Raw genomic sequence first — 18,332 nt, 5'->3', positions numbered from 1 at the left:
GTCTGTTTTTTGATCTGCTTTTCATAGCAAACCTATAATGCAAATGTATTAACTAATTTCTGACTTTGTAGGCATTCTTTGTTAAATACTCAGTTACATTACAATACTTACGTCTTATAACTTATGTGGTATCACTTTCCTGTCCTCTCAACAAAAAAATGACTTCCTAAGGCTTTAAAAGTAGATTTATAAGATTGATGACAGAATGTGAAGGGCAAAGCCAGAGGGAATAAAGAGATGTAAATTGAACAAATTATTCAGCTAAAATCTGTGGCAGGAACAAGGTAAATTAACAAAGCCAGGGAATAGGAGGGGTGAACCAAGAGTAGGTGCTGAGTTGGGCTCTAGCAACAGAGGTCAGACAGGGCAGAGGTTGAGAGATTACCTGGGAAAGTATGTGTGGGGGTGAAACAAAAGACAAGTTCTTCTACCTCTGTGCTGCTTCTCTTCATGGGTTCCTACATAAGGACCTGTTCTTGTTTTCTTTTCTTTGTGGCTTTGGTAGCAACCCTGGACTGGAACTTGTTTTTTGAAAATACTAATATAGCCTTTAAAAACATAACCACAAATAGATTTTGTCTTTACTCCATCTAAGGGACATCCTCCCAAATCAAGGAATCTAGTTTATTTCCAAATATAGTGTATCAGTGTGTATTCCTTTCTGTGACAGTAGATCTCAATCTAAATAAAATTCAAATATAAAAAGAATAAATGTAGTGCTATAGCTTATTAAAACATGATTTTTTTAAAATGTCCTCTGTAATGGATTATTTTGCTACAGTTAAGCTCTTTGACAGATGCTGAATTCCCCAAGGCTTGGTTTCTATATCTGTAAAATAAGGCCAATATCTCTTGTCTCATGGCATTGTTGAGATCAAATGAGCTAATAATGTATGTACGCTGTTCAAGAAATGGGAACTGGTATTAGTGTTATTTTTATATTCATATTTATGGTGTTTTGATATTTGTTATGTCAGTTTTCATGTTTAACTTTGGAAGAAAATCTTGCAGAAGTTGAAATGTTTGGATTAAATAATCTATGCTGTTTCTTGTGGTGGGAATAGTTATTTAACTGGGCTGTTGGGAAGTAACAATTATAATTTCTTTAAGTAAAAATTTATAAATGGTAACCATTAATAGTCAATTTAATGTTACTTGCTTTTCTTTTCAGAAGTGGACGCTTCTCCTGTGAGCCAGCTGGGGGTCTTACCTCTTTGACTGAACCACCGAAAGGACCTGGCTTTGGTGTGCAAGCGGGCCTATAATATATGACATAGGAGAAATAAACATGAATCTCCTATCTACATAAATTTTTAATGTTGTTTATTTCAATCTGTGTACATTTTGGTAGTAACCTAGCAACTTGGAGATACAAGTACCATGTCAGAACTTCAGCGCTCCATTTTAAAGTCTTCTGCTATGTGTTGCTAACTATGAACACATTATTCCATAATCTATTTAACAGTTACTCCAATATCACACATTTTCAATGCCAGGTCATTCTTATCAATAATGCTAGGTTATTGTAAAATAAAAATTCTGTCAAATTTCAAATACATTTTGCTTTCCTGTCTTAGCCATTGCCAAGTCTTAAGTTAACATGATCTTTCCATAAACTTTATGTCAGTGCTCCCTTTAAACATTTTTATATTTATAGCAGAGGTCCCCAACGCCCAGGCCACGGTACCAGTCCAAGGTGAGTGGTGGGTGAGGGAGCAAAGCTTCATTTCTATTTGCAGCAGCTCCCCAACGCTAGCATCACCACCTCAATTCCACCTCAGATCATCTGGTATTAGATTCTCATAGGAACACTGGTCTGTGGTGCCAAAAAAGACTGGGGACTGCTGTTTATAGAACACAACTGTTACTATATTTCCAACTGGTAAGTGACACTTCAGGCAGACTGTAGGTATAAGGAGGATAAGGTAGTTGTCTCTAGATCATTTTTAAAGAAGGAAGGTACAGATCTTTGACATTATCCTTGGCTTTTTTGACATTGCAAGTATACAAAAAAATAATTGGGGAAAAAAATTGAAATATAGTATAATCTGAGTTCGAAAGATCAATGGATATGCAAAATATACTCCACAGTTAAATACATATTACAACTTAAAAAGAAAGGATAAAACCTTCTGTGTGTTACATCCAGTTTAAGAAACTAGCTGTAGTACATTAGTTTTGCAAGTTGAAAATTAGTAACCAGCTTGAGTGCAGGAATAAATCTAATCATTTCAGGATTTCTGAAATTTGCTCTTTGGCCTTGCTGTTTTGACAGACTATTAACTAATACTTATGATTAAAAACATTTTTAAGAATGTCTTTAAAAATTAGTTTTTACCTTAGCTCTTTAAAAATTATTTTTGGTTTTTACCTTAGAAGGAAGGCAATAACAGTAATTTTTCAAGTAGCACAAAAGGTAACACAATGAAAATGACTCCCTTAGGGTAAATTACCCTAGAGCCCTTTTGATTTCCTTCTAACAGGCAACTACTTTTACTAGTTATTTTTATCCCTTTTTTAAAAAGTCTATACATATTGACTATCTTCTATTTGTTAACTATTAAGCCGTTTATTTAAAATGATAAAAAAAAACATTTAAATTAATTCTACTATTGACTTTCGTACAAATGCCTTACACTTTGAATATTTAAAAAACTTTTATAACTAGAAGAAAAGAGTGGGGAGGGAGGTTCAGATACCAGGTGAAAAAGTCATGTATTAAGGATATGCACTTGTTATTAACTTTTATATATTTTAGAAGCAGACAATTTTAGGTCATAATAATTATAGGCATACTGTTAAACCATTATCAAAACAAAACTTTTTGCAACTTGATTTCTACAATGAACTTTTATACTTCTATACTTCTTAGATGATCATTTATATTGTACTGCAGTCGTATTAGGATTTTGAGCTGAGTCTTAATTTTTTTTGCCCATTTTTCTTGAAAATCCTACTGATTTTAACACAAAAACACTGATTTTAGTGACAGTGTCCTAACCAGCTTTTAAGAACACCTAACAGGTAAATTTCATTAATCTAGGATGGTTCTTGGATTAATGAACACACTGATTAAATTTCTTTGCCAATTTCCAGGAGCTGGAGACGACAGCTATATCCCAGCCTAATTATCAAAACAGTAGGAAGAGATAGGTATCATTTATGTTTACCACCACTCACTCCCTTGTTTCCCCTTCTCAGTTCTCTACTGTGTTCTTTTTTAAAAAGGAAAATTGGGGGAAAATTTTACTTATTGATGTTTAATGGCAAAAGTAAACCAACAATTCAACTTTTCATTCTCCCTACTAGCAGAGAATCTACCACCTGTTTAGGTTTGGTTTTGGCTACTGAAAGTTGCTAGGGGGAGAGCTGCTGATTGCTCAGAATTAACCTGTTGTAACTGGATGAGGCCTCTGCTCCAGAAAATTCTACAGAACATGATAATAGTTATAAGAATATTCATTGCAAAGGCATTACATCTGTATAGACTAAGTCATATATATGATAAGCTATGATTTGAGATTATACTTTCATTTATCAAATTCACCTTCCTGAAATATGGCAGGATTTTTTGAATGATAGGATTCAACTGGACTTAATGTAGCAAAACATAAGAGTAGTTGATTCTAAAAGTGTGACGACTTACATGTTAGTAAATTTTGTAGAATGGCTTCTAGTTCAGATGTCGAATATATACATTTTAAGTGTCTGCTAGTAATCCTAAATAAATAAAACTTAACTTTGGCTAAGAGTGATATGTTTAATGCTTGGGTATCCTTGAGCTCCTGGTACTATTAAGAAAACATTTTACCCACTTGCTGAAGATGGATTCTAGGAGTTAGTACTGATCAACTAGCTCGTGGATATAAACTAGCTTTCTTCAGGCTTTTAAGACCTATATCAATAATATTTATAAGATTAATTTCTTGACTTATACTTCATTTGGATGACCTTTAATTGAATGACAAATTTTTACTGATATATAATTTGCCATTATCTTGATATGAGCATTTAAAAATATTTTTGCAACTTTATTTCTACAATGAACTTTTGTATTTTCCTGTTGAGCGTAGTCAGTACAGTACTCTGGATCATGATTGCCTTATGAGTCATGTATTCAGTGATGTTAATAAGGTTGTACATATATATAGCTGTTGCCATAAATTATGATCAATTTATTTCAGCAAATTCAGGATTAACTACCTTTCAATTTTGAAGTGACGTACTTACTGCTACAGAAATATCTTTTGCCATTACCATCTATACTAATTGACCTTCCTATAATGAGAACCAAATCAATGACTTTGAAGAGATGTCAGAATTGGTTCAATTTTTAGTGGATTTTTTTCTTTGCATTTCATGCATAAATATCCAAATTAAGTGTAATAGTGTTCCATCTCTAGCCATGAAGTGCTCTCTTATTGAACCTAATGTTTTCAACTGAACCTAGGAAAGGAAAAAATACTGATCTTTAATGCAAGTTTATGCTTTATGTAGTAACTTACTGGGATTTAGTTTTCTCAAGTAGGAAATGTTACATCATCTGCCGTGATTGATGACAAATTTGTAACCACTCAAGTCACAAATGGGTGCTGTAGTTTAGAGGCCACTATTAACGAAGAGGTGGTTTCGCTCCAATTATGTACCTAACCCCTTCGGTGGTTAAAGCATGCACAAATTGTTGAGGATTAACCTCAATGTAAATAAGCGTCCAGAAGGAAGTCAGAATAAAATGGTTTCTCTCCGATTATGTAACCTCTTTGGTGGTTAAATGAAAGCATGTACACATTGTCTCAAGTTAACCACAATGTAAGTGTCCAGAAGGAAGTCAGTACCCGCTGCTGGGAGACGGTAAATTTTCCTCATGCACTTCTCTCCAGTACCTGCGAAATTCCTTCTGAAATACCATCTCGGATGTGGAAAAATGCACTTAAATTTCTCGAAAAGGTTATCCAAAGGTGTGAATGGGAAAGGACACATGATGAAGTCTGTGCTATCCTTGGGGTAAGCGCATGCTAAAGTTTTTTCGGGACAGGTTGTGCGGCCCCACCTGGTGCAGGTGAGGGCGCACACGCAGCCACCCCGCTGAGCTCCTAGCACGCGTCGGCGGGTTGCGGGGGGGGGGGTCCTACGGCCTATAGCGCAGGCGCACTGCAGCGGACGTGGGCACTCCGCCACGCCTTGCCTCTCCGTACGCACCTGAGCCAGCCCTCTGCAGTGCGAGTATAATGATAGAGTTCCTTTCTTTGCCTCAAGCAGAGATCGCAGCACCGTCTCCCTAGGTCCGAGATTACAAACTCGTACACTCGTCTTTGCAAAAATAATGTCAATAGTCTATTTTCGTCGCCGCCACCGCCATTTCCAGAAGTTTCCAGTTCCATTCATTGCCATGGTCGCCACAAAAACCTACTGCAGCTCCCGCGCTGCTTTCTTACTCAACCTTTGATTCCCCTTCTTTTCTAGGGCTGGTGACGGCGGGGTGGAAGTGGCGACAACCGGGTGGGGTGGGAAGAGAACGAGCACGCTGGGCGGAGTCCGGCCTGTACCACCCCCGCCTCCCACTTGGTACGTTCCGACTCCCCCCGCCCCGCGGCTCGGGAAGCTTCTCCGTACAGCTGGGAGAGGCGGGGTAGTGGGGAGGGCCGACGGAAGGGGCGGGCGAGAGCCGGGGGCGGGACAGTCACGCCGCTCGTCCCGTGCCCGCGGAATCACGTGCCCGCGCCGCAGCCAATCGCCGGGCGGCGCTGCCCTAGGAGCGAGGAGGCTGTGGTGAGAGACGGACCGAGACCGGAGATGTTTTCAAGCCCGGCTTCGGCGGCGTTAGTGGCGGTTGCAGCAGTGACGAAGACAACGACAGCACCGGCAACGCCGAGGCACTCGTTCAGGGCCTAAAGCCTCCTGTGTCGACAGTGCCTCGGGTCCGTGAGGGCGAGGGGGGCGTGGCGACAGGCAAGAAGGAAGGAGGGGCGCGGTTTCGAGCCCCGTCCCCGGCGCCTGGGAGGAGACCCCTCAGTTCTGCGCTGCTCCCGTTCCCCCTCTCCAGAGCAAGGTAGGGGACGCGCCTTGCTCACTCCTTTCCGCTTTGCCTGTCCAGGCCCGCCCGCAGCGCCGCGGGGCTCACGATGACAGGCCGTTAGTAGCCCCAGCGCGGGTCCGCCGCGCCTGCCGCCGCCCCTCCAGGAGTCCGGAGGAGTCACCGCGCGCAGCTGGCAACTGCTAGCGGGCTGGGGGCGCCAGGCTCAGCGGGTCACTCCCCGCCGCCGCTGCCCGCTCCCGGGTTGGCCTGCCGCCGCCTCCCGGAACATGGCGGGGCCGGGAGGAGCGTGTGCGTGCGAGTGTGCGCGGCCCGAGAGGGCGCCGCCGGCTTGCGGCCGGACCGGCGGGGCGGGGCGGCAGTGGGGGCGCGCCCAGGCCGCCTCGCGCGCGGGTCCGCCCGCGGGAGACCGCCACGGCCCCTTCCGGGGGCAGCATCGGAGGTCCCAGGGGAAGGTGAATAAAAGGGAGCAGGGAAATTGCCGCTTTAACAGTCAGGGGGAAGAAGAGCCGCCACGCTGCAGTTCTGTCTTGACTGCCAGTGTAATCTGTCCTTGCCGCATTAGGAAATCGGTTCTCTTCTTCGTTCTGTGAGTGCCCATTCGAATGATGTTAATAGACCCCTGGAGCACGTCAGGTTCTTAGATCTTATTTTGAGTGGTAATATGGTGTGACGCATGCTTGAGGATCCCAAAGCGTTGAATAAACGGTTGTACAAAGAGGTTACCGAAACCCAGCTGACAGCTGTTTTAAGAATAGCAGTAAGAAACAGATTAAGGATGGGAAGTTAGTACTGTTGCACCAGTAGAAACCGTAGGAAACATTTTAAGCAGTGTAGTCGAGGTTATTTCCACTGGACAGCCACGGCTAAATTGCGAACGTGAGTGAAATGGGTTGCAAGTCCAGAGATCTGCATGTAAGGCTTTGGAATTACTCTCTGTAATCTTGAAGTTGAAATGAACCTGTGTTCTCAGTCATATATTCATTTTTTTTTAAAGGGGTATATGTAAATTATAAAGGAAGGTGAACTAGTAAAGGAGCTATTTTTAAATTGACTGTTTATTAAAAACATATGGTCAAGTAGACTTAAAAATCTTGGGTACTGATCTGTTTCAGTTTCTTCAATCATTATACAAAGGCTTTCCTGGAGATTAGCTCAGAACTGGCAGAACATATGCTCTATTGGTGCCAAGTGGCTTAAAAACAAAATGAGATAGTGTCGACTGTTTAAGATCAAGTCGTTATATTAACTGATCATGTTGTTGGGAAAAGTCTTTTATTTGGGCTAAAAGCAAAAACATTTAAAGGCTTGAAATGTTTCCCCAGGAGATTATAGGAAGGAGGAGAAAGGTTTTCCTAAAAGATCTTTTGTAGTTGACACAATCACTAACTAAATTTCCAAAGGTCTGCAGACGCCTTGACTAAGGTCAAGCTTAACTATTCAGGATATGTGTTCTATTTTAGGGACGGGCAAGGTGTAAAAATGAAGTAAAATATGAGTGTTAATTAGTATTCATGGAAGGAAACGAGTAAAAAGCAGAATGCTTTTAATGTTTTTAATCTCTATAGTTTCATGGTTCTTAGAATGGTTTTATGAACAAGCAGAGCTGGGAAAGTGGAAATATCTGGGTGTGTATTCCATGAAAAGTATTTGAGGAAGAGTAGAGAGAACAAAAATATTCAGATAAAGGAAAGAACTTAGGTGACTATGTTGTGCCATCTCTGCTTTTAGTTCTTTAATAGCAGGGGGGGGGGCTTGATTTTTTTTTTTTTTTTTTTGGAGATGCTTGTCCAACCAGTGGAATGAATTTAAAAGGAAGACTTCTTTTTTTTTTTTATCAAAAAGGTTATATGTTACTTTACATGTATATATATAGGAGTGATTGAAAATGTGATATTTTTCTGAGGTAGATTGGAGAAATGGTAGTCAGTAGAGATATTTGGAAACCATTCAATCAGAGAAGAGGCTTTTATTCTAAAGAATAAGAATAATAGTTAACATATTGTTTCTTGGTATTAGTTGACTAGCCGTTAAATTTTCTTTAAACCATTCTTACACTTTAAAAGCGTCATTTCAGTCTAAAGAGAGATATATAAGTGAGATTATTTCCGTCATAGTCCATAAGAAGTTGAGACTGCTTTCTGTATGTAAACTTGATACTAAAGCAGCGTCTATTACATAGGCAAGAAGAATTTGTCCAACAATTGTAATAGGTTACTTAAGAGCTATTGATACTATTTTCTGATTTGGAACATGTTGCTAAAACTAACATCAATGTGTAATTGTAAATTGCCTCACTGTATAATGAGTAGTCTTGGACTTTTATCATTAGAATTGGAAAGGACCTCAAATCTTCTAGTCCGTTTCCCTTATTTTGCAGATGAGAAAAATAAAGGCCTCTGAGATGAGATGACTTAATGAAGTCAGCATAACTAGTTAAAACAGTTTGTTGTTTGGGGTTAGAAATTTCTTTCTGTGAAGAGGCCAGTATGCCTATTTAAGAATTAGCTTTATGGAATAGTGGAAAGAACATTGAAATATAAGTAAGGAGGCCTAGGTTTAAATTCTTGATTTGTCACTTCTTAACTGGGTTTTGACAAATCTCATTAACTTTCAGAACTTTGCTTTCTTAATCTACAAAATATAATTTCCCTACATAATTTATACGGTTGTTGGATGAAACAAATGTGATTACATATTGACAGCTCATGGTACAATGTAAACTTTTATACATATAAAAAGTGGTGATATTATTTTTAAATTACTGTTCTTACTGTGTAACCAAAGTGTCAAGATCCTCTGGTTTTTGCTTAGCCTTAGCTTTATTGTTTCCAGCACCTGCTGTTTTACAGATTACAACTCCCTGTAGATATATTTTCTGATCCCCACTTAGTTCTAATCTTAGTAAAGCCTCTTAAGAACATTTTAAAAATTGCAGTTGTTACAGCCTGACTTCCTCTGGAGAATATGAAGTTTCTTCATATAACATTTGAAAACATTCTCCTATACACTCATGCATGCATAATATGTTTAACAGTGGGGTTTTAAAAGTAATAGTGAAAGTATCTTAGTTGTAATGTTAATTTGTCTGTTGCTAGTTTTCTGATGTGGCAATAACAGGAGAGAATTTTCCTTTATAAACTCAGCTTTGACTAGTTCATGTTAAGGTTATCTTATAGGTCTAAAATATATAGAAATGTTAAGACAAAGTTTTTGTTTATTGACTTTTTAAGGACCTTCGAGTGCTTTAATTGATAATACTGGAAACCAATATGTCAATATTGTAGTATTATATATATTATTTGTAACTTTGAAGCTAAAATTTATGGTAAACATTTGACCAAGCACTTGAAATATGCAGGTATCTATGTTCAAAATTTTAAGTGAAACATTTCTGATAATTTCTATAATAACTGTAAAACAGATACTATGTTTTAATGGCAGATACTTTGTTAAATATAGCTGAGGAAAATGAGACTCTGAAAAGTTATGTGATGTGTAGGTATTCACAGACTTAAAAAGTGGATAGACTATTGTCCCCCTTCTTAACCACTTCTCTGTGTTGTGCCTTTAATCACAAGTTTTAGCTGACTTTGAAAAGTTTAAAGCAGTGTTTCTTAAATTTTAGACTTTGTGAAACGTTTGGGGCCCTGCTATTCTACTTTCTACTGTGTTGGTTAAAAAAAAAAAAGTAAATACCTTAATGACAATTGTGGAAGATAGGCCAGCAGGCCTTTCTATGAGATGCTGATGTAGTAGAGTTTTTTTATGTTAGTTGTCAGAAAGAAATTACACTCAACAGCTACAGAAAGACTAAAAGGTACTATTACAAGAGGCTGTTCTAACAAACTCCACCTCGATATTGATGTCATTGTCCTAAAGAAACATACTTTAATCAGAATGACTGGGAAAAAAAACTAACCAAACTCATTTAAGACTTTTATAAAGAAATGTAGCAATAATAAATTTGAGTTTGCACAGGTTAGAAAACAGCTTCTCAGACTAGGTTTTTGGATGAGTGAGAATTTCTAAAATTTTAAGAAATTCAAAGTCAAACTTAACTTCTTAGAAAATTAAGTTTAAACATAGAAATACTTCCAAATTGAGATAAGTAGAAGAGTTAAATTATGAAGCCACAAGTTATAGGGTAGAAATCTTCCCCCACCCCCTTTTGTATTTAAAAATTTTGTCCTCTTTGAACAGTTTCTTTAACATTTGTTTATTAGATATCTTAAAATTGTTTCAAAATATGTAGTTAGTTTTCTGGTTATTGGTTTATATTTGGACCATAAGTGGGGAAAATATCACAAATACTAGTGATAAATGTCATATTTTAAACTACCTTATTGCTTGAAAGAGTTGTGAGAGAGCCCTATAGCTTCTCAGATTTTGGATTGTTCTTCCTACATAGGAAATTATTTCGGCATTCTGATTTCTAATAGAAAAAAAAAAAGTGCATGTGTAGCTCTCTCTTCCTGGAAATAGCTATATTAACTCAGGATAAGATAATAGTATGTTAAAAATTATGGTGCTTTGTAGTTCATGAAACACTTTAAATCCTCTTTTGAATTTCACAACTACTCTGTAAGTCCAGCAAAATATTTGCTTATCTGGTGATATTGAACCATGGATAGGATCCAGGTTAAAATCCTCTGAAGTAATGCTAGATTCCGTTGAAATTCACTAATGAAAGAAGCATTAGGAAACCTGAAGGAAGAAGAAAGAAACATAGGTGCTTTTATTCTCTTCCACCAAAGTCACATTGTATCTTGCTTTTTTTTTATTCTTTCTACCGTTTCTGAAACTTAAGAAGAGTAAAAGTAAACACTAAAAGCATTCATTATACCACTTTACTAATTAGTAGTGATGGTTAATGATGTAAAGACACATGAGAAAATTAAACTTTTACACATTTTCTCCCTTCATTTGCACAAAGATATTACAACCAGGAATAAAGCCTTGGCTTGTATTTTGAAGTTCTATACTGTAGTCCTACAACCTCTAAATTAAACTAAATCCTTGTTACCAGAATTTAATATTGGCTATTTGGAAGTTACTTAGCAATCAAGGAAAAGAAATTTTATTGAGCCTCTGTACTATCGGTACTGTTAGATACTTTCATATGTTATTTTAATATATAAGAGTAGATACCTTACATATCTTGTTACGAAAATACTTCAAAAAGTTGTCACTGGTATATCCAACTATAGATAGTATTACTCAAGAACTGGAAATTTGTTAAGTGTTATATAAATATAAGTATTATTTTGAGAGAATTTTTTTCTAAAGATCAACCCAGTTCATTCATAGATTTATAGTGGAGGTGATCACCCAATAGTGGTTATTCACCCTTCAGAAATTGTCTTCCAGGATTCATAAAAACATACCAAGAATGAAGATGAGTGTTCTCTTTAAGCTGCAGCTGAACAGGACAAAGAAAATACTTCTTTACCAAGTTTCTGTTTATCCTCATGTTAAAGTAAATAGGAATGTTTGACAGCAAATTGGATTACTCATTCTTCCTTTCTTTTGTCCTTTTTCCCCTTTTGTGGCTCCTCCTCCTTTCAGGCACCAGTACCCTCTTGCTTTTGCAAACACCAAGTAAAAATAAATCCATACTTATCTCTTGGTTAACAGTATAAATTTCTGTTATTAAATTTACATTTTAAGGCTTTTATCTTTAATTTTCATGTGAATGTTATTTGATTTTAGCTATAGGAGTTTGGATCATTAGCTAATACAAGGGAAAATCGTTTGCATTCTGTGAATTGACACTTCATATTCTTTGGCTGTTATTTTCTCTTAAATTTCTAGGAGTGGCAATCAAGAATTTTAACAATTTTTAACACATTTTTATAAGGGTTTGTAAATTACAATTTTTAATATATGCTTATTGTTAAAATTAAAACTACATAATAAAAAGGTTAATAATTTTCCAACCTCCCCTTATGGATATATTTTTTTTTAATGTGGACAAAAAAGTGGTTCTGTAGAAAGTAACCTCACAGGATGACCTTGTGAGTTTTTCTTATTCCCATTTTACAGATGTAATTCAATTTAAATCAATGATTGTATTGTTTACTTATAAAACTATACCTTTAAAGAAGTTAATGGTATTAAGAGAAAAGAGCAGAATAAAATGATAGATTAATTTTGAGCCTTTTGGGGCAAAAGAATTATTTTGTATTATAGATTATGGATTTTTACAAGGAGTGAGCACTTTTGAATCATTTGGTCTAACGTGATGGGTTATCTCTGGATATTGAATTTGAAAGTAACTGGGATTTTTTTTTACTTCTGAATTTTTAAGTTTTACCACAGTAAACAAGTATTATGGCTAATAATAAAAAAGGTCTTAAACACTGGGTGATTAGTTAACAAGTTTTAAATAAATGCTTCTTTGAACAGCACTCCATTTAGTATTTTTGATGTGTTTGGGAAGATATAAGCAAAGACAATATTATATAGTCTTTGTCTTTTTAGGCGTTTACACACAAAACGTAGACGTGTGACAGAAACAGGAGGACAATGTTCTTTAATCATTCACATTTCTAGTTAGTGTAGAAGGGAACGTGGTATGCTCTGCAAGGACATGGACCATGTCTGTCTTGTTCACTATTGCACCCCCAGTTCCATCACACTGTTAAAGGTCAGTGTGTATTTATTGAATGACTGAGACTGTCAATGACAGGAGAATAGTTTGGCTAGCATAAGAGGATGAAATGAGACTAAGGGAGAAAAGATGGGTGGCAGATGAGAAAGGCTATAATTACTAGAATAAGGGGCTTAATAAAAATGAATTTCTAAAATGGGGAATGCTTTAATACTGTTTTTTTTTTTTTTTTTTTTTTAAGAAAATGATTCTAGAAGTATGGAATTCAAATAGGCAAGGAGATTATTGGAAATATTCTTAAGTTTTAAGGTTTTGAGTCCCAATGCTAAGCACTTATCTGACGAAGACATTCTTCTCTGCTGTGTGGAACTTAAAATTTAACACTGGGGTCCCTCCCCAACTCCCAGGCAACTGACCCATACTGGTAGCATCACTGCCTCAGCTCCACCTAAGATCATCAGGCATTAGATTCTCATTGGAGGACTGGTCCCTGGTGCCAAATAGGTTGGAGACTGCTGATTAGCAGAAAGAAATAATTACTTAAAATAAGGATCCATTATTAGGGAGAGGTCGTATAAACATTTTGAAGTTATATTGCAAATTCTTTAGTGAATATGTGGACCTATGACTTTCAGGCTCTGAAACAGATCTGTACAAAAAAGACTGACTTGACATTTAAGTTCAATTTTTGATGTAGAACTATTTCATTCTTAAATAGTCCTAAACTTATTTTTTTTGGCATTTGTTATAGTATATTTCCTTTAATAGATATTTAATATTGGTATCATAAGTAGGATTTGCCCCTTTTTTCCAATTCATAACATTTGTGTGGTTATATGTTAGGAAATGTTTTATTTTTTTATTTTTAACTATAGATGTATCACAAAATACCAGTTTATTTAATCACAGCACTGGATCTTATTACTACATTTTATTTTAACTTTTTATTTTTCAGATTCGTCAGGCAAATAACCCAGGTATTCTTTCCCTTTGGGGTTGGAGTTTTCACGGTACCAATCCTTGTTACTTTCTTACAGCTATTAGAATACAGTGTATTTAGACTGCGATGGCCCTTCATTACCATATTATCTCCTCATTCTCCTCAGCATACTTTGGCAGTTTATAATTCTAAATTGCTGTAGTCAGAAAGCTAACAAGAATACATACTGCTTACTACCTTCAGCCAGTTTAGAGTATGTTTTCTTTTAAATGCCCTGAAATATGCAGTTATACTGAATTCTTGTGCATACTATAGTAAGTAGGTTTGTGTTGGAAAATGAACGGGATACAGAAAAAGTGAGGTAGCAGAAAGGACTAAAATAAGGCCCAAACAGCCCAACTCTGGTGTTGGAAGTCATATGGAAGCTAGAGTTTTGGCTATAATTGAAGCCGAGTTATAACCTACACTATTGTTGGGTCAGGGTGGTAATGGTATGGTATGCAGATTAGAAATAATAAATCCTTTAGCATTGCACTCTTATTGGGACTGTTTTCAGCCCCTGAAATGGGTATAAAGAGTTTGGGTATAAAGATGATTTTCAGGATCACGGGCTTATATTGCAGAAGCACTGATTATGGAACTATTCTGGTTATTTTATGTTGTGACCTTTATCCCAAATCTCTTATATTTTTTATATGCCACTGTTAAAACTGCACCCGATTATCTAAGCAATTAAAAGTCCTTTCATTTAAGCCTAAAGTATATGCCGGTCATTTTTGTTAAAGAAAAGCACTAAAAATGAGTGAGGACATTATTTTGGATTAAACTGTGAGTAGTACTTAGAATGGAACCGGAGATGTGATATGTTGCAAAGATCAGCTGCTTGTCTTTTGAGGGGCAAAATTACAATACCAAAACCTTTTTATTTTGAAATATGTAAATAATTTAAAGATACAGAAAATAGCAAATGAGCACCTGGGCACTGGTCACCAGTTTAAGAATTAAACATTACAAATTTAATTGAAGCTCCCTGTGTCCCTTTCCTTTGATCAATTTCCTTACTCCCCCTAGGGGAATTCCTATCTCCCTCTTCACATAAACTTTTCCAACAGTGGCTTTTTCCCTTTCTCTAGACATGTGTAAATTTGTTTTTTTCTCCAACGTTCACCTCAGTGACCTTTTGCATTTTAACTCTGTTGTATTTTGTCTATGACAGTAAGAGAGATCTGACTAGGGGAGTTGAAGATAAGATTGTATACAAGAGATAGAAATCTACCTTAAAATCTAGGCAAAGGAAATTTAAATGTCAGTGCTTCATATGTGCAGAAGAGGATAAAGTAGATGTGAGTGTAACCTAATGAAATAATCGTTTTAGGAAGATTAGTCTGGTAGCAGCAGTGTGGAGCAATGAGTCTGAAAGGAGGTGGAGAAATGCTAACTAATTTTGACTGACCTTTTTTTTTTTTTTTATCCTAATTACCCCATGTTAGTGAGATTTTTATTTGGCCTCCATTTGAAAGAAGAGAAAGTTGTTGGTAGCAAAATGCTTAATTATGGGGTGTTTCTAGTTTTCAGGATTTAATGGATTATTCCTGACCCCTTCTAGAATCTGTTGACAGTGAAAGTGCATATGGAGTGGCTCTTAGGTTTCTACTTTCAGCATTGTTAATTTTTTCAGCTCACAGTGCCAGAGAAGCAAGTAAAGCTGCCTAACCATTTTCTCCCAGCTGTTGCAGCCCTCTACTGGTCTCTGGAAGTTGCACAGTTTAGAACCCTATAGAGCTAGAAAGAGGTCAGTAAACTCAGCAACTCATTTTATAATCTTAGAACCTTAAAAGTCATTTATGCCAACTCTTGCAATTGCAGATGAATATTTTATCTATCCACTTTAACAATTCTGGAAATACATGTAGATATAGATGTATAGTTATACATTTATATGTAAAATACCTAGGGCAAATCAATCATTGTAAATACAAGTGCCTGTGTTACTTTCCTTTAAAGACTCTAAATGTATTATTAGAATGTGGTTCTTTATGGTCCAGTGTTTGACAATGTCAAAAAAATTTTTTTTCCCCTTATTTTTTTTTTTAACCTTTTTTTATTGAGTTATTGGGATTTTTTTTTAATTCGAGATATTGTTTAGTTATTACTATAAGAAGATAAATTACTCTCAGAAGATAAATACAACAAACAAATGCTAATGCTTATTCTAAATTATTTTTAAAGCATTTTTACTTCTTGTTGCTAGAGTCGGAAACTTGGGTGTCATTCTAGCCTCCTTGTTCCTGTTTACTATTTCTCCCCACCTCACAATCTGGTCATTATACTTTAAGTGGCCTTCTTGTCTCTCATATAATTCCTTTTTAGTCTGTCTTTCAGAGTTTCACCCACAGCACCTTTCTACTCTATGTCACTACCTTTTTTAAAGCCTTAAATTGCTTTTTGTCATGAAGATCAAACAACCCATGACAAGGTGCTTCATGATGTGACCCCTTCCTATTGTCTTAGGCTCATTTTCTACCCCACTGTTTTTCAGTTTTTGCTATCCCATCAGTGTGGCCTGCTTTCTTGTGGAGCATGTGTGTTCACATCTGTGCTCAGGCTTATCCTTCTTTCTCTGCAGCCCCATTCATACCTACCTGCATCATAGTCATCCGTAAGACTCTTATTTCAGTGGTAACCTCTTCTTGAAATTCCCCACCCATACCCCTATATACACTACCCGAGCTGTGATCCCTTTGTGCTAGTACTGTTATACTTCTGTAGCGTTTTTTATATCATCTGGTAATTTACTTGCCTTTTGCCCCTTAAAAACTGTAAATTCCCATTAAGCTAGAATTGTGTCTTGTTCATCTTTATTTCTCTTGTTTGGCTTATAGATGTTTAGTAAATGTTAAATGATTCAATAATTGCGTGAGCAAACTGGGCTATGACAGCTAGAGGAACTACCCATAGTTAAATAATTTAACATCAAACATTTGATTGGTTTTCTTGAAGTTAAGAGAATTAGTTCTTCTAGGCCAGTGCTTATTTCATGATATATCTATATGGAGGACAGAGAGGGAGAGATAAAGAATTGTAGAATTTTAGAGCAGGAATGGATCTCACTTCAAAACAAGGAAACTGAAACCTAAAGAATTTACTAGAAAGAGTTACAAGAACCCAGGTGTTCTAGTACATATTTTACTTTACTAAATTCCTCCTAATATATTTTGCTTGAGACTTGGCTTGGAATAGTAGATCTTGTTTATATTTTAAGCAAATATTTCTTTATCTAAATATTTCTCTATACCATAGGTTTACCTTTGTGGAATTTTGAAGGTGATACACCCACATAGAACCAAGTTGACCACTTATAATGTACTGCATAGAGTCTGAATTATCTGCCATTCTCAGGTCCCTAAAAGATGTAATATTTAGCAACACCAACCCAAAGTACAGCCTGCTTTTATTGGATTGAGCTTCTGTCCTGAATTTTTTTGCTTCCTTTCCTATTTTGGTTGCTAGATAAGAAAACATAAAACACGTAAAAATACCTTTTACCGCTTTAGCTCTACCTTTGTCTGAAGCTGTCTCTCATCTGCTGTCTTAGTATTCCTTTTTCTTCATGGATTCTACCCAGAATGCTGTAGTCCTCCATAGCAAACTAAGTGGAAGTCAATCTATTTTATTTAAAATTTTTATTTGAAGTTTATACAAATAATATGTATTTATTATAAACATTAAAATATAACTGTATAATATAAACCATAAACATCCCTTAAGGACTTTTAAGAACATTGTTTTAAGGACATTGTTGAGAATAGTTTATTTTAAAGGATGCAGATGTTCGTCTTCATCTTTTGTTTTTTAATTTATTTTTAAATTACAGTTGGCATACGATGTTACATTAGTTTCAGGTGTACAACATAGTGATTAAACATTTATATTACTTAAAAATGATCACCCTGATAAATAGTACCCATTTGACATCATACATTGTGATTATATTATTAACTATATTCTTTATGCTATCTTATGCTTATTCATCAACCCCCAAACCCCCTCCCATCTTGGCAACCCTCAAATTGTTCTCTATATCTATGAGTTTGTTTTATTTGTTCATTTTGTTCCTTAGATTCCACACGTAAGTGAAATCATATAGCATTTGTCTTTCTCTGATTTACTCCACTTAGCACAATACCCTCTGGGTCTATCCATGTTGTTGAGGTAGCAAAATTCCATTCTTTTTTTCCTGTCTGAGTAGTATTCCATTGTACATATGTACCACCTCTTCTTTATCTGTTCATCCATTGATGGACACACAGGTAGCTTCCATATCTTGACTATTGTAAATAATGCTACAATGAACATATGGAGTGAAACCCAAGTAGTTTTGGGTTTCTTTGGATAAATACCTAGAAATAAGACAACTGGGTCCTTCTCTGTCTCTTTTTATAGCCTTTGCTTTAAAATCTACTTTGTCTGGTATAAGTAATGCTACCCCAGCTTTTTCATTTTGTTTGTTTTCATTTTCAGGAAACATCTTTTTTCATCCCTTTATTTTCAGTCTGTGTTTATCTGCAGTATGGGTCTCTCGTAGGCAGCATATGTAAGAGTTTTGTTTTCTTATCCATACAGCCACACTTTCTTTTTTATTTTATTTTACTTTATTATTTTTTTATTAAGTTTATTGGGGTAACATTGGTTAATACAATTATATAATTTTCAGGTGTACATTGTAATATGACATCCGTATATTC

At 36.2% G+C, this 18,332-nt stretch overlaps 2 protein-coding genes across 5 annotated transcripts in view; both read left to right on the top strand.

Annotated features, from left to right (window-relative positions):
• NDUFV2 (NADH:ubiquinone oxidoreductase core subunit V2) overlaps nt 1-1,558 on the top strand; it is a 29,159-nt gene extending 27,601 nt beyond the window's left edge. The window contains exon 8 of the mRNA XM_011366164.1: nt 1,172-1,558. Coding sequence (XP_011364466.1) covers nt 1,172-1,265 — 94 coding nt within the window. The 3' untranslated portion in view covers nt 1,266-1,558. The remainder of the gene's footprint in view (nt 1-1,171) is intronic.
• A 4,153-nt stretch (nt 1,559-5,711) lies between these two features.
• Nucleotides 5,712-18,332, top strand: part of ANKRD12 (ankyrin repeat domain 12) — a 118,453-nt gene continuing 105,832 nt past the window's right edge. The window contains exon 1 of one of the 4 annotated variants that reach the window (XM_023534185.1): nt 5,712-6,049. The gene's annotated coding sequence lies outside the window, so the exon portion shown is untranslated. Of the gene's footprint in view, nt 6,050-6,512; nt 6,624-18,332 lie in introns of those variants that run through there. The other 3 variants (XM_011366162.2, XM_011366163.2, XM_023534184.1) reach the window with 3 other exon arrangements.

This window comes from Pteropus vampyrus, unplaced genomic scaffold, assembly GCF_000151845.1.
Source record: "Pteropus vampyrus isolate Shadow unplaced genomic scaffold, Pvam_2.0 Scaffold122, whole genome shotgun sequence".
Classification (NCBI taxonomy): domain Eukaryota; kingdom Metazoa; phylum Chordata; class Mammalia; order Chiroptera; family Pteropodidae; genus Pteropus; species Pteropus vampyrus.
Note: the sequence above shows the minus strand (reverse complement) of the source record. Positions and strands in the feature narration are given on the sequence as shown.